At 39.1% G+C, this 17,108-nt stretch overlaps 1 protein-coding gene across 2 annotated transcripts in view; it reads right to left on the reverse strand.

Annotated features, from left to right (window-relative positions):
- CMSS1 (cms1 ribosomal small subunit homolog) overlaps positions 1–17,108 on the reverse strand; it is a 392,023-nt gene that overhangs the window by 20,305 nt on the left and 354,610 nt on the right. For both annotated transcript variants that reach the window (XM_082625504.1, XM_082625503.1), the window contains one exon: positions 104–175. In XM_082625504.1, coding sequence (XP_082481630.1) covers positions 104–175 — 72 coding nt within the window. The remainder of the gene's footprint in view (positions 1–103; positions 176–17,108) is intronic.

The raw sequence follows: 17,108 nt of genomic DNA on the forward strand, positions 1-17,108 counted from the left end.
TCTAAAGTGGGGATTACAATAATTGCCTCATCAAAGTACACTATATAACAATGTGACAGAAACCAAGTGGGTCCGTACCATTATAAAAAATCATTAATATTACCTTTTTCCTCTTCCTGGTCTTGGTGGCATCTTCATTTGTTTCCTTTGGTTGTATCAAGAAACATTCTTTAGGCTATAAAGAAATGTAAATGAGAAAACTTTCATCTTAGCATGATGAGGTGTCAACTAATGGTATGAATCCCAAAGTATCAATATCTACTGTCATGCATGTATTCTTCAGAGTATCTTGGTAATATGGACAAAGAAATGTTGGAAAATCCACTGAAGGCTATTATGCAGGGGCCGAGCTGAGAGAATTTGTAAAAGTGAGAAAGTGCAGATGACTCAAGACTGGAAAATCTTTGAACAAAGGTCAAAATGTGTAAGTAAGTGTATATATGTGTTTGAGGTGATGGTACAGGGTATTAAAGATGGAAGACAGTGGCTAGGTTTGGAAAATACAGGCAGAAAGAGATGTGATTAAAATTAAGATGTAGTAAAGAAGTCTGACTAGAATGACTGGTGTTTCCAGGAACTAGCAATGTGTGAGTCTGTATTTCCAAGTCACTGACTTATCATTTTGTTATCCATTCCTTTCCTCTTCTCAAATAGGCACAGAAAATCTGAAGTAGGATATATTTACTTATATTTTTATAAAACCAGCTGCACCAAATGTCTTATCTATAGTGACTACAAAATGAATGTTTCTGCTTATGGTCTGACAAAAGCCTCAACACCATGGCATCCTGAGTAATTGATTTTGCCTGTTGCCTTGACCCCTGGAGTACCCTATATAGTTTAGTGCTATTTTTACCCTAAGCGTTTGTTTTTTGTTTTGTTTTAGTGTAGAAAAACAGGAAATTTGGACTAAGACCCTGATTTATAAAATAGAATGCTTCAGATTCCATATTTATTAATCATAGGCAGTTATATAAAATGTTTCCTGTATTAGATCTTTTATGCAACATTTTCAAACAAGTTGCCAAGTAAGACATAAAATATAAGTGAAAACTTATTCTGAGTTTTTTCTTGATTAAGTTTCCATTCCAACTAGAGAGTACTCAGTTTAAGCTGGTAAACTACTAACTAAAGCAATCTTGACTCTACTGGCTTTGTTTAAAATGATTACAGATGAAGCTTTCTATTAAAGTTTCCAGATAGCCTGCAGATTAAGAATGCCTGTGGCCTGAATCCAGAGAGATATAATGCTATGTAATTTCTTCAAGACATGGGGCCAGGACCAGCAGTTTCTAGACTCTGTTTCAGTTATAGAGAAGTAGATTCAAAAGGCTCAGGATTAAAGTAATATGGGAATCTTGAAATTTCAGCTGCTTCTCAGTTAAAAGAAAAAACCTGCAAAGTACAATTGCATCATAGCTAAAGAAAACAGATATTAGGACCTCTCTTATTTAGAAAGTTAAGCTGTCTTGTGGATGCAGATACACGCTAATTTGATGCCAATTAGAAACTGGGCCAAGGCCACTAATATGTCACAGAAGCTGCCAGACAGTCATAAGAGTCCAATTACAGATCAAGCCAACATCAGCTCATGCTGCTATGGCAAAGGCCTGGATACAATTAGTATCTCCTTAGATTCCTCAAGGCATACTTCAGTATCTTGTCCCCATTATGAAGGTTTTGGGGGGAAGCAGATGTAGAACCTGTTTCATTTTCTTATTTAGCAAATGGGGGTGCTCTCTAAGAGTATGTTCAATGTGCGGGGTTTGTATTTATGCCAGGTTTACAAAGCCAATTAAACATGACACAAATTAAATGTGGAAATGAGCTCAGTTATAAGGATATGGACTCTCCAATTCTGGAAGAAAAAATAAAAACACAATTCTGAATCATGCAAAGGAATAAAGAAACATGCTTGACAACTGCTTTTGTCAAGATCCTGTAACAGGTTTACATGCTAGGTTCAAATTCTTACATCATCTTAAAGGAAATGCAGTATGATATTTGTTTTCTGGGAGCAGTCACTTTAGCTGGTTGCAGTAGGGTGCTAATGAAGAAGCAAGTTTATGGGGTCAATTTCCATATAAGTGAGACTACTTTATGAAGAAATACAAAGCCCATAGTATTGAAAATTCCTAAACATTGCCAGCTGCCTTACAAATGCTGATGTTTACCCTCAGAGAGACTAGGTAAGATGAGGAAGACTCAGGGTAGGCCAGCTAACCATTTCTAGAAACTGATTCCAACAGTATCTGACTTTGGCAGTTAATAAGTAATGTCATTTCTTTATGCAGTGATTTTTAAATATGTACCCTGAGTATGAAGTTAAAGATTTAGAAGAATCACACTTGCCCAAAAATATACCAAAAAAAACTTATTAAGCTTTCAGTGAAGCAATTAATTGGGGCATGTTTTCAATTCCTTAAAGTGTCAAAAATTATATCCTTTAAGAATGAGTCTTCTGGTTTTAACCATGGCAAATCATTTTCAAAACGCTACTAAAATGAAAATAAAGGAGGGACTTCCCTGGTGGCGCAGTGGTTAAGACTCCATGCTCCCAATGCAGGGGGCCCAGGTTCTATCCCTGGTTGGGGAACTAGATCTCACATGCATGCTGCAACTAACAGTTCACATGTCTCTACTAAGGAGCCCGTGAGCTGCAACTAAGGAGCCCATCTGCTGCAACTAAGACCCAGCACAACTAAATAAATATTAAAAAAAAAAATTGAAAATAAAGGAAACTGAAAAAGATATGTCTATAAGGACCAAGAAACCAGGAGAAAGGACAACAGTAGTGGAGAGATTTCAACAACTTTTTGGAAAATGGAAAGGGTTGGAACTGGATGGAAGCTATTTAGCATAGGGAGAGAGACATCTAGCGCCTGGGTTTCTAGAGAGGCGGATGCTAACGATAAGTGTGTCTGTTTCACCTGTTGGACTCTGAAAAGGTTCAGCAGTGGGTGGCACAAGGTACTACAGAGGGGAAAGGGTTTGAAAGAAAGGACTGGTTGAAACTTTACATTTAAAATGATTAGCCTCCCTCGTATCTTCTGCCCAGGTAGCCAAGCAACTATCCCATTACTGCTTCCTCTCATCTTGTTCTTCCTAACAGAAGACTGGAGATTTATGCTCTGGAGAGAATAAGAAGACCAAGAAGTCTAGCACAAGGGAGGCAGGGTAGAGGTTGAGGCTCATTTCCTTTTCCTGTCCCTGTTTCAGGATATTTCAAGAGAGGCTTATATAGTGTAGGCAGAACACTACTGAATTCTTCTCTGGAAAAATAAAATGGTCTAAGAGAAATGCCACAAGAGAGTGACATTTGGGGGTTCCATAGTAAATGTCCAGCTTTGTTATCATATCACCCTACCAAGAGGTCCACTAATTAACAAGCCCCACTTATGCACAAAAGTTTTCCATTAACTTTTTAGTGTGTCTCTCTTTAATATGAATAGACAGCTAAGGTTCATCAGACATTTAGGAAAGTCTCCAACATCATAGCAAATAAACAAAAAAAAAAGAAAAAAGAACATGGAGGAAACAGAGACTGTACTTCAAAACAATTACAATTAATATTCTCAGAGAGATGAGGGAAGAATTTTCAGCCATGAAACAAGATGCTATAAAATGAGGATGCTATAAAAAAGGAAAAAAAATCAAAAAACATTTAAACCTGAAAACAAATAAGAAAGTTGGGGGACTTCCTTGGTGGCACAGTGGTTAAAGAATCTGCCTGCCAATGCAGAGGACATGGGTTTGATCTCTGGTCGGGAAGATCCCACATGCTGCGGAGCAACTAAGCCCATGAGCCACAACTACTGAGCCTGCACACTGCAACTACTGAAGCCAGCGTGCTCTAGGGCCTGCGTGCCGCAATTACTGAGCCCACGTGCTGCAACTACTGAAGCCCGCGCACCTAAAGCCTGTGCTCCACAACAAGAGAAGCCACTGCAATGAGAAGCCTGTGCACTGCAACAAAGAGTAGTCCCTACTTGCCACAACTAGAGAAAGCTCTTGCACACCAATGAAGACCCAATGCAGCAAAAAATTAAAATAATTAAAATAAAAATTAAAATAATTAAAATAAAAATTAAAGAAAGTTGCAATAAAAATGTAGGAGGAAGGCTTGAAGATAAAGTAGAAAAAATCTCCCAGAAAGATGAAAAAATGATAAGAAAAATATGGTAAGAAAATTAGAGAATCAGCCCAAGAGAATCAACATGCCAATAAAAGGTATTATAGAAAGTAAGAGTCATATAAAACAGCGGGAAAGAAGTGATAAAAAAAAATGTATGAAAAACTTCCAGAACTGAAGGAAATTTTCTAGAACATGAAACTCCAAATTGAAAGCCCATTAAGTATACAGTACAATGGATAAGAAAAATAACCATGCTAAGGAAAATCACTGTGAAATTGCAGAACATCCTGGACAAACAAAAGATTGTAAAAACTTATGAAAAGAAAAACAGTAACATACAAAATACAAAAGGTCAAAGAAAAGAATGGTGGCAGAACGTGCAACAGCAGTAATGGATGCTTGAACTCAGTAGAACAAAGCCTTCAAAATTATGGGGAAAATTTATTTGCAAATTACATTTTTTTTTCAAATTAGATTTTTATACCCAGCAAAATTATCAATCAAGTTAAGAGGAAATTTTTCAGATTTCAAACATTCTCAGATATTTAAGATCTCAAAAAATTTACTTCCTACCCACAGATACTCAAGTCTCTATTCCAGCACAGTAAAGGACTAAATCAAGAAAAAGGATGACATAGGATTCAGTAAGTAGGGAGACCAATCCGGGAGACTACTGAAGGGGCAGTAAAGAGAAGTCTCAGTTGTTCAGCAGGCCTAGAGAATAACCAATTCAGAGTGGAATAAAAGTGTGGAGATCTGTAGGAAAGAACAATAACTGATCTATTTGAGCATATGGAAAATATTGTCCATGGGCATGTGGAAGAGATGTTGGAACATATGGGAGCAATTAACAGTAGGAACATAGCAAGCTAGGCAAGTGAAGAAATGAGGTAATTGTTAATACCATAAAAATAAAGAGTTGTATAAGAAAGGAGGGATGATTATAGCTTCTCTTTTTCTCAGCACTGAGTTTCCATGGTCATAATAATGAAAGAGTGACAACTGTTTTAACCAAAATATAATATTGTATCAGCAGAGGAAGTAGCAGTTGGAGAGGGAACAGGGCATAGGTGAGAGGGCTATGTCCTCCTATGCTACCTTGGGAAGATAATGTCTGAGAGTGGTAAATCAAGAAACTGCAGTATAAAATATAAGGTAGCAAGTAAGAAAAACAGCTAAAGACTGATAGTGGTTGCCCCTGAGGAAAGAACTAGATGAGTAGGGAAGGGGACTGCTGCTTTTCCACTAAAAACTTTTAATAGTGTTTGATTATTACTTTGGTAAAAATTAAAAAATGTAAATTGTCATTTTATAACAAAAACAAGCATGTTCATTCTAAAAATAAAAACAACTTAGAACTGCCTTTTGGGTTTGGCCAAAAGTTATTCAATACACACTCACCGAAATGTCTAAAATTAAAAGACAGATAACTCCAAAAGTTGACAAAAATATAAAGCAAGCAAAACTCTCATACACTGATAGTGGGAGTGGAAAAAAGGCATAATTATTTTTGAAAAAAGTCTAGCAGTTTTTATAAAACTAAACATGATTCAGCAATTCTATTCCTATGTGTTTACTCAAGAGAAATAAAAATATATGCTAAAAAAAAGGCTTGTATATGATTGTTGATTGTAGATTTATTCATAATAGACCCTAACAGGAAACAGCCACAGGTATCCATCAACAGAAGAATGGATAAATAAACTATGATATATTTATATGGTTGAATATTACTTAGTGTTATGGACTGAATTGTGTTCCCCATAATTCATATGCTAAAGCCCTAACCCCCCGTGTGACTATATTTGGAGATAGGGTCTTTGAAGAGGTAATTAAGGTTAAATGAGGTCATAAGGATGGAGTCCTGATCCAATAGGACTGGTGTCCTTATATGAGGAGGAAGAGACACTAGGAATGTGCACGCACAGAGAAAGACCATATGAGGACACAGTGAGAAGGCAACCATCTACAAACCAAGGGGAAAAGCATCAGGAGAAACTAAACCTGACAACACCCTGATTTTGGACTTCCAGCCTCCAGAACCGTGAGAAATAAATTGCTGATGTTTATACCACCCAGTCTGTGCTACTTTATTATGGCAGTCTTAGCAGACTAATATACTCAGCAAAACTAAACAAAAAACAAAAAACAAAAACAAACAAAAAGAACCACTGTCATCAACATGGATGAATCTAAATAATATTGTGCTGAATAAAAGAAGTCTTGAACAAAAGAGCATACCCTGTATGATTTCATTTACATGAAATCCTAGAAAAAGCAAAACAAATTTTGGGGGAAAAAACATCAGAACAGTGGTTGCCTCAGGGGCAAGGAGTTTGGAATGGTGATTAACAGGGAGGTGGCATGAAAGGATTCTGGGGTGATGGTAATGTTCTGTATCCTGTAGGGGTTTGTGTTACGGAGTTATATGAATTTGTCAAAACTCATTGAATGGTACATTTGACATTTGTGTATTTTATTGTATGTTAACTTTACCTTACAAGGAAAAAGAAAAGAACTTTAAAGTAAATATTGAGCTTTTAAAAATAATATGCAACGACTGAAAGCGCGGAGCCCAGTGACGGGCGTGGGACGCTGGGGCTGCTGCTGCCGCCGTCAAGAAGCCTGTGTGCGAGCGCAGGTCACTGTCCACACCGCCCTTCCGGGAGCCTATGCAGCCCGCCACTGCCGGGGTCCCGGGATCCAGGGGCGGCTTCCCTGGGAGAACGCATGGCGCGCCTCGGGCTGGTGCAACGTCACGCCGACCTCTGCCACTGCAGGCTCGCCCCGCACTCCGTGCCCCTCCCCCCCGCCCGGCCTAAGTGAACCAGAGTCCCCGAAGTGGCTGCTCCTTTAACCCTGTCCTGTCTGAGCGAAGAACAGATGCCCTCCGGCGACCTACACGCAGAGGCGGGGCCAAATCCAAAGCTGAGACCCAGGAGCTGTGAGAACAAAGAAGAGAAAGGGAAACCTCTCCCAGTAGCCTCAGAAGCAGTGGATTAAAGCTCCACAATCAACTTGATGTACCCTGCATCTGTGGAATACATGAATTGACAACAAATCATCCCAAATTGAGGAGCCAGGAGTCAGTGCTGTGCCTCTGAGGTGGGAGAGCCAACTTCAGGACACTGGTCCACAAGAGACCTCCCAGCTCCACGGAATATCAAACGGTGAAAATCTTCCAGAGATCTCCATCTCAACACCAGCACCCAGCTTCACTCAACGACCAGCAAGCTACAGTGCTGGACACCCTATGCCAAACAACTAGCAAGACAGGAACACAACACCACCCATTAGCAGAGAGGTGGCCTAAAATCATAAAAAGTCCGCAGACACCCCAAAACACACCACCAGACATGGACCTGCCCACCAGAAAGACAAGATCCAGCCTCACCCACCAGAACACAGGCACTAGTCCCCTCCACCAGGAAGCCTACACAACCCACTAAACCAACCTTAGCCACTGGGGACAGACACCAAAAACAACGGAAACTACGAACCTGCAGCCTGCAAAAAGGAGACCCCAAACACAGTAACATTAGCAAAATGAGAAGACAGAAAAACACACAGCAGGAGAAGGAGCAAGATAAAAACCCACCAGACCTAACAAATGAAGAGGTAATGGCAGTCTACCTGAAAAAGAATTCAGAATAATGATAGTAAAGATGATCCAAGATTCTATTTCCCAGATCCAAAATCTTGGAAATAGAATAGACAAAATGCAAGAAACAGTTAACAAGGACCTAGAAGAACTAAAGATGAATCAAGCATCGATTAAAAACACAATAAATGAAATAAAAAATACTCTAGATGGGATCAATAGCAGAATAACTGAGGCAGAAGAACGGATAAGTGAGGTGGAAGATAAAATAGTGGAAATAACTGCTGCAGAGCAAAATAAAGAAAAAAGAATGAAAAGAACAGAGGACAGTCTCATAGACCTCTGGGACAACATTAAACGCACCAACATTCGAATTATAGGGGTTCCAGAAGAAGAAGAGAAAAAGAAAGGGACTGAGAAAATATTTGAAGAGATTATAGTTGAAAACTTCCCTAATATGGGAAAGGAAATAGTTAATCAAGTCCAGGAGGCACAGAGAGCCCCATACAGAATAAATCCAAGGAGAAATATGCCAAGACACATATTAATCAAACTGTCAAAACTTAAACACAAAGAAATCATATTAAAAGCAGCAAGGCAAAAACAACAAATAACACACAAGGGAATCCCCATCAGGATAACAGCTGATCTCTCAGCAGAAACTCTACAAGCCAGAAGGGAGTGGCAGGACATAATTAAAGTGATGAAGGAGAAAAACCTGCAACCAAAATTACTCTACCCAGCAAGGATCTCATTCAGGTTTGATGGAGAAATTAAAACGTTTACAGACAAGCAAAAGCTGAGAGAGTTCAGCACCACCAAACCAGCTTTACAACAAATGCTAAAGGAACTTCTCTAGGCAAGAAACACAACAGAAGGAAAAGACCTACAATAACGAACCCAAAACAGTTAAGAAACTGGGAATAGGAACATACATATCGATAATTACCTTAAATGTAAATGGACTAAATGCTCCCACCAAAAGACACAGATTGGCTGAATGGATACAAAAGCAAGACCCATATATATGCTGTCTACAAGAGACCCACTTCAGACCTAGAGACACATACAGACTGAAAGTAAGGGGATGGAAAAAGATGTTCCATGCAAATGGAAACCAAAAGAAAGCTGGAGTAGCAATTCTCATATCAGACAAAATAGACTTTAAAATAAAGACTACTAGAAGAGACAAAGAAGGACACTACCTAATGATCAAGGGATCGATCCAAGAAGAAGATATAACAATTGTAAATATTTATGCACCCAACATAGGAGCACCTCAATACATAAGGCAAATACTAACAGCCATAAAAGGAGAAATCGACAGTAACACAATCATAGTAGGGGACTTTAACACCCCACTTTCACCAATGGACAGATCATCCAAAATGAAAATAAATAAGGAAACACAAGCTTTAAATGATACATTAAACAAGATGGACTTAATTGATATTTATAGGACATTCCATCCAAAAACAACAGAATACACATTTTTCTCAAGTGCTCATGGAACATTCTCCAGGATAGATCATATCTTGGGTCACAAATCAAGCCTTGGTAAATTTAAGAAAATTGAAATTGTATCAAGTATCTTTTCCGACCACAATGCTATGAGACTAGATATCAGTTACAGGAAAAGAGCTGTAAAAAATACAAACACATGGAGGCTAAACAATACACTACTTAATAACAAAGTGATCACTGAAGAAATCAAAGGGGAAATTAAAAAATACCTAGAAACAAATGACAATGGAGACACGATGACCCAAAACCTATGGGATGCAGCAAAAGCAGTTCTAAGAGGGAAGTTTATAGCAATACAATCCCACCTTAAGAAACAGGAAACATCTCGAATAAACAACCTAACCTTGCACCTAAAGCAATTACAGAAAGAAGAACAAAAACATCCCAAAGTTAGCAGAAGGAAAGAAATCATAAAAATCAGATCAGAAATAAATGAAAAAGAAATGAAGGAAACGATAGCAAAGATCAATAAAACTAAAAGCTGGTTCTTTGAGAAGATAAACAAAATTGATAAACCATTAGCCAGACTCATCAAGAAAAAAAGGGAGAAGACTCAAATCAATAGAATTAGAAATGAAAAAGGAGAAGTAACAACTGACACTGCAGAAATACAAAAGATCATGAGAGATTACTACAAGCAACTCTCTGCCAATAAAATGGACAACCTGGAAGAAATGGACAAATTCTTAGAAGTGCACAACCTGCCAAGACGGAATCAGAAAGAAATAGAAAATATGAACAGACCAATCACAAGCACTGAAATTGAAACTGTGATAAAAAATCTTCCAACAAACAAAAGCCCAGGACCAGATGGCTTCACAGGTGAATTCTATCAAGCATTTAGAGAAGAGCTAACACCCATCCTTCTCAAACTCTTCCAAAATATAGCAGAGGGAGGAACACTCCCAAACTCATTCTACGAGGCCACCATCACCTTGATACCAAAACCAGACAAGGATGTCACAAAGAAAGAAAACTACAGGCCAATATCACTGATGAACATAGATGCAAACATCCTCAACAAAATACTAGCAAACAGAATCCAACAGCACATTAAAAGGATCATACACCATGATCAAGTGGGGTTTATCCCAGGAATGCAAGGATTCTTCAATATATGCAAATCAATCAACGTGATACACCACATTAACAAATTGAAGGAGAAAAACCATATGATCATCTCAATAGATGCAGAGAAAGCTTTCGACAAAATTCAACACCCATTTATGATAAAAACCCTGCAGAAAGTAGGCATAGAGGGAACTTTCCTCCACATAATAAAGGCCATATATGACAAACCCACAGCCAGCATCGTCCTCAATGGTGAAAAACTGAAACCATTTCCACTAAGATCAGGAACAAGACAAGGTTGCCCACTCTCACCACTCTTATTCAACATAGTTTTGGAAGTTTTAGCCACAGCAATCAGAGAAGAAAAGGAAATAAAAGGAATCCAAATCAGAAAAGAAGAAGTAAAGCTGTCACTGTTTGCAGATGACATGATACTATACATAGAGAATCCTAAAGATGCTACCAGAAAACTACTAGAGCTAATCAATGAATTTGGTAAAGCTGCAGGATACAAAATTAATGCACAGAAATCTCTGGCATTCCTATATACTAATGATGAAAAATCTGAAAGTGAAATCAAGGAAACACTCCCATTTACCATTGCAACAAAAAGAATAAAATATCTAGGAATAAACCTACCTAAGGAGACAAAAGACCTGTATGCAGAAAATTATAAGACACTGATGAAAGAAATTAAAGATGATACAAATAGATGGAGAGATGTACCATGCTCCTGGATTGGAAGAATCAACATTGTGAAAATGACTCTACTACCCAAAGCAATCTACAGATTCAATGCAATTCCTATCAAACGACCACTGGCATTTTTCACAGAACTAGAGCAAAAAATTTCACAATTTGTATGGAAACAGAAAAGACCCCGAATAGCCAAAGCAATCTTGAGAACGAAAAATGGAGCTGGAGGTATCAGGCTCCCTGACTTCAGACTATACTACAAAGCTACAGTAATCAAGACAGTATGGTACTGGCACAAAAACAGAAAGATAGATCAATGGAACAGGATAGAAAGCCCAGAGATAAACCCACACACATATGGTCACCTTATCTTTGATAAAGGAGGCAGGAATGTACAGTGGAGAAAGGACAGTCTCTTCAATAAGTGGTGCTGGGAAAACTGGATAGGGACATGTAAAAGTATGAGATTAGATCACTCCCTAACACCATACACAAAAATAAGCTCAAAATGGATTAAAGACCTAAATGTAAGGCCAGACACTATCAAACTCTTAGAGGAAAACATAGGCAGAACACTCTATGACATAAATCACAGCAAGATCCTTTTTGACCCACGTCCTAGAGAAATGGAAATAAAGACAAAAATAAACACATGGGACCTAATGAAACTTAAAAGCTTTTGCACAGCAAAGGAAACCATAAACAAGACCAAAAGACAACCCTCAGAATGGGAGAAAATATTTGCAAATGAAGCAACTGACAAAGGATTAATCTCCAAAATTTATAAGCAGCTCAGGCAGCTCAATAGCAAAAAAACAAACAACCCAATCCAAAAATGGGCAGAAGACCTAAATAGACATTTCTCAACAGAAGATATACAGACTGCCAACAAACACATGAAAGGATGCTCAACATCTTTGCTCATTAGAGAAATGCAAATCAAAACTACAATGAGATATCATCTCACACCAGTCAGAATGGCCATCATCAAAAAATCTAGAAACAATAAATGCTGGAGAGGGTGTGGAAAAAAAGGAACACTCTTGCACTGCTGGTGGGAATGTGAATTGGTACAGCCACTATGGAGAACGGTATGGAGGTTCCTTAAAAAAACTACAAATAGAGCTACTATATGACCCAGCAATCCCACTACTGGGCATATACCCTGAGAAAACCATAATTCAAAAAGAGTCATGTACCAAAATGTTCATAGCAGCCGTATTTACAATAGCCCGGAGATGGAAACAACCTAAGTGTCCATCATCAGATGAATGGGTAAAGAAGATGTGGCACATATATACAATGGAATATTACTCAGCCATAAAAAGAAATGAAATTGAGCTATTTGTAATGAGGTGGATGGACCTAGAGTCTGTCATACAGAGTGAAGTAAGTCAGAAAGAGAAAGACAAATACTGTATGCTGACACATATATATGGAATTTAAGAAAAAAAATGTCATGAAGAACATAGGGGTAAGACAGGAATAAAGACACAGACCTACTAGAGAATGGACTTGAGGATATGGGGAGGGGGAAGGGTAAGCTGTGACAAAGTGAAAGAGCGGCATGGACATATATACACTACCAAACGTAAGGTAGATAGCTAGTGGGAAGCAGCCGCATAGCACAGGGAGATCAGCTCAATGCTTTGTGACCGCCTCGAGGGGTGGTATAGGGAGGGTGGGAGGGAGACGCAAAAGGGAGGGGATATGGGAACATGTGTATATGTATAACTGATTAAATTTGTTATAAAGTGGAAAAAAAAGTTTCTTCAGATCTTTTATAAAAAGGGGCATAATGTACACACAGATAAAACAATAAAATGCTTATAAAAAAAATAATATGCATGCTGAAGCATCAGAGGGGAGTGTACTGATTTTGCAAATTACTTTGAAATGTGTCAAAAATAAGGTGATTGCTAGATGGATAGTGCCTGAACACACTGTTCAAAAATTTTGGACACAGTCACAGTTACATAAGAAATCCTTAAAGGGAATTCCCTGGTGGTCCAGTGGTTAGGACTCCATGCTTTCACTGCTGAGGGTCCGGGTTTGATACCTGGTCAGGGAACTAGGATCCCGCAAGCCCCGCAGTGCAGCCAAATTAAAAAGAAAAAACAAAAGTCTTTAAAGAAATTAAAGGTGTGCCTCGCAGATTCTCTCAAACATGAGTCTAGGAAGCTTAAGGGGTCTTATCTTGTAATTGTCTCAGCTGAAGCCCAAGGTACAGAAGGGTTTATCTGGAAAACATTGTGGGTGTGACTTCTGCCTAATAGAGTAAATCCCCAGATGAATCATAGGAGAGCCACACAATTCTTTTTTTTAATTAATTAATTAATTTAATTAATTTATTATTTTTGGCTGCGTTGGGTCTTCATGGCTGCATGCAGGTTTTCTCTAGTTGCAGTGAGCAGGGGCTACTCTTCGTTGCGGTGCGCGGGCTTCTCATTGCAGTGACTTCTCTTGTTGCAGAGCATGGGCTCTAGGCATGCAGGCTTCAGTAGCTGTGGCATGCATGCTCAGCAGTTGTGGCTTGTGGGCTCTAGAGTGCAGGCTCAGTAGTTGTGGCACATAGGCTTAGCTGCTCTGCGGCATGTGGGATCATCATGGACCAGGGCTCGAACCCGTGTTCCCAGTATTGGCAGGCGAATTTTTAACCACTGCGTCACCAGGGAAGCCCCCACACAATTCTTAAAGGAGTTATATATTCAGAAACTGAGAGGGTCAGAGAGGAACCCTCAGAATTCTATTGTCAAGAAGCAAGCTGAAAGAGCTGCTTAGTTGCAAACACATGTTACCTTTCATTTAAAAAAAAAAGGGAGGATGACTCAGAGGACAGAACAAGAACCCAAAGAGCAGTGCCAAGAACCATAAGACCCTGGGCCTTAAGACTTAATCAAGAAACTCCTAACACTTTCTGAATGTTGTGGACCAATGACTCTTTGTCACTCCTATTTGAATAGAAATGCCTATAGAGGTTATCCAATGCTTGCCTCACTGCTTGGTGTTGGGTACGTAGGGGTGAGATAACTTGTCTCTTTAGTTTCACAGGTTGAGAAGAAATACACGCAAAGAGTTATACTTAAAGGTCTAAACCCGAGGAACCTCAGCTGCACCTGGACCTGATCTAGACAATGAAATTCTGGACACCAAGCTCATGCTGTAACGTCATAAGATTTTTGCAAACCTTGGGAGGGGCAAATATATTCTGCATATGGGAGGGATGTAAGTCACTGGGGGCCAGAGGGCAGACTGTGGTAGCCAGATTACAGGATAGAACCAGTGATCACTATCTCCTGGTATTCATCCCCTCCTCTTGAATGTGTACCAGATTTACTGATCTGCTTCTAAAAGAATATGGCAGAAGTGATGTGATGTCAGTTCTGAGATTAGGTTATAAAAAGACTGTCGTTTCTCTCTTAGAGGAAAACATAAGAAGAACACTCTTTGACATAAATCACAGCAAGATTCTTTTTGACCCACCTCCTAGAGAAATGGAAATAAAAACAAAATAAACAAATGAGACCTAACGAAATGTAAAAGCTTTTGAACAGCAAAGGAAACCATAAACAAGATGAAAAGACAACCCTCAGAATGGGAGAAAATATTTGCAAACAAAGCAACTGACAAAGGATTAATCTCCAAAATATACAAACAGCTCATGCAGCTCAATGCCAAAAAAGCAAACAACCCAATCCAAAAATGGGCAGAAGATCTAAATAGACACTTCTCCAAAGAAGATATACAGATTGTCAAAAACACATGAAAGGATGCTCAACACCTTTGCTCATTAGAGAAATGCAAATCAAAACTACAATGAGATATCATCTCACACCAGTCAGAATGGCCATCATCAAAAAATCTAGAAACAATAAATGCTGGAGAGGGTGTGGAAAAAAAGGAACACTCTTGCACTGCTGGTGGGAATGTGAATTGGTACAGCCACTATGGAGAACAGTATGGAGGTTCCTTAAAAAACTAAAAACAGAATTACCATATGACCCAGCAATCCCACTACTGGCCATATACCCAGAGAAAACCATAATATAAAAAGACACATGCACCCTAATGTTCATTGAAGCACTATTTACAATAGCCAGGGCATGGAAGCAACCTACGTGTCCATCGACAGATGAATGGATAAAGAAGATGTGGCACATATATACAATGGAATATTACTCAGCCATAAAAAGAAACGAAATTGAGTTATTTGTAGCGTGGTGGATGGATCTAGAGACTGTCATACAGAGTGAAGGAAGTCAGAAAGAAAAACAAATACCATATGCTAACACATATATATGGAATCTAAAAAAAAAAAAAGGGTTCTGAAGAACCTAGGGGCAGGACAGGAATAAAGACATAGACGTAGAGAATGGACTTGAGGACACGGGGAGGGGGAAGGGTAAGCTGGGACGAAGTGAGAGAGTGGCATGGACATATATACACTACCAAATGTAAATAGATAGCTAGTGGGAAGCAGCTGCATTGCACGGGGAGATCAGCTCAGTGCTTTGTGAACACCTAGAGGGGTGGGATAGGGAAGGTGGGAAGGAGACGCACGAGGGAGGGGCTATGGGGATATATGTATACATATAGCTGATTTACTTTGTTATACATTAGAAACTAACACACCATTGTAAAGCAATTATACTCTAATAAAGATGTTAAAAAAAAAAAAGACTGGTTTCGGTCTTGAGTGCTCATTAGTTCCCTCTTGGGTCACTCACATGGCTTGAAGGAAGCCATGGGCAATGTTGTGAGGCATCCCTGTGGAGAGGCTCACATGATGAGGGACTGAGGCCTGCCAACAGCCACCTGAATGAACTTCAAGAAGGGCTCCTCATGGTGGAACCCCTAACGTCCAGCTTACAACTTGACTGACAACTGACGAGAGATGTAGAGCCAGAGAGACTGAACTTAGCCATGCCTGTGAGGTAACAGAAACTGAGATAAGGAATCTTTTCTGTTTTAAGCTACTAACTTTGGGGGTAATTTGTTATACAATAATAGATTAATAGAAAGCGAAGCAGAATTGAGAAACCAGCATGGAAAGGAGGAAGGTAACTCAGGACACAGTTCTCTTTTCTCTTAATCAAGAATAATCTTGAAGAGTAGGAGAGATATGAAATGATCAATGTGAACATAAAGAATTAGTAAGAAAATACAGTAGTGAGAGAGGTAAGTAAGGAGGGAAAGGGATAAGTACTCTTGCTGAAGATTCTTTTATGATCCATGGAGATAAACAAAAGGCTAGCTTAAGAAAAAAAGAAGTCCAGTGTTGTCTCTGAGGGCGAGAGGATGGGTCATGGAACCATTAAAAGGCTACTCATATCATGGAGGCATCAATGAAAATTCACGAAATCCCTCATAAGGGATTATATTCTGGGAACCATAATTACAAAGTCACTAGGGCTGGCTCTGAAATGAGTGATGTTGAGGAGGGAAGAGAGTGATGCAATCTCTAGGAGTAGGGGAATTCATCATTTATTTTGGAAGCAGTATTTGGAAAAAAAAAAAAAACTACTGGCAAATCTTTATACTCACATTATTAAGGAGGCCAAGGATGATTGTTTAGATGTGAAATGGTTGCTAGAGATGATGTAGTTGCAAGGGTAGAAAACTTGTATAAAGTTATAAACCTGCTGCTTGAAATACTGGACAGATGGGAGGTGTGGACTCCGTAATAAAAATGTGAGGCCCAGCTATGGCAAAGGAGGGAACACCATCTAATTGGACAGACACTCTCACCTGGTGATATGCATATTACAGCTAGCAGCATAATGCCAGGCAGTTCCTATGCAAGCATTAAAAAACAAAACAAACAAACAAACAAAAAAACCCTTCAAGAACAGCAAACTAAGCAAATTTGAAAAAAATTCAAAACTTAAATATAGTAAACAGTTATTTCTTTTCTTTTTCTTTTTTTTTGATCCAAGAAAAATATATGATTACTATTTTTTTTTTTTCTGTGTTATGCGGGCCTCTCACTGCTGTGGCCTCTGCCCTTGCGGAGCACAGGCTCCAGACGCGCAGGCTCAGCGGCCATGACTCACGGGCCCAGCCGCTCCGCAGCATGTGGGA

The sequence above is a fragment of the Mesoplodon mirus genome, assembly GCF_964341445.2.
Source record: "Mesoplodon mirus genome assembly, chromosome: 6".
Classification (NCBI taxonomy): domain Eukaryota; kingdom Metazoa; phylum Chordata; class Mammalia; order Artiodactyla; family Ziphiidae; genus Mesoplodon; species Mesoplodon mirus.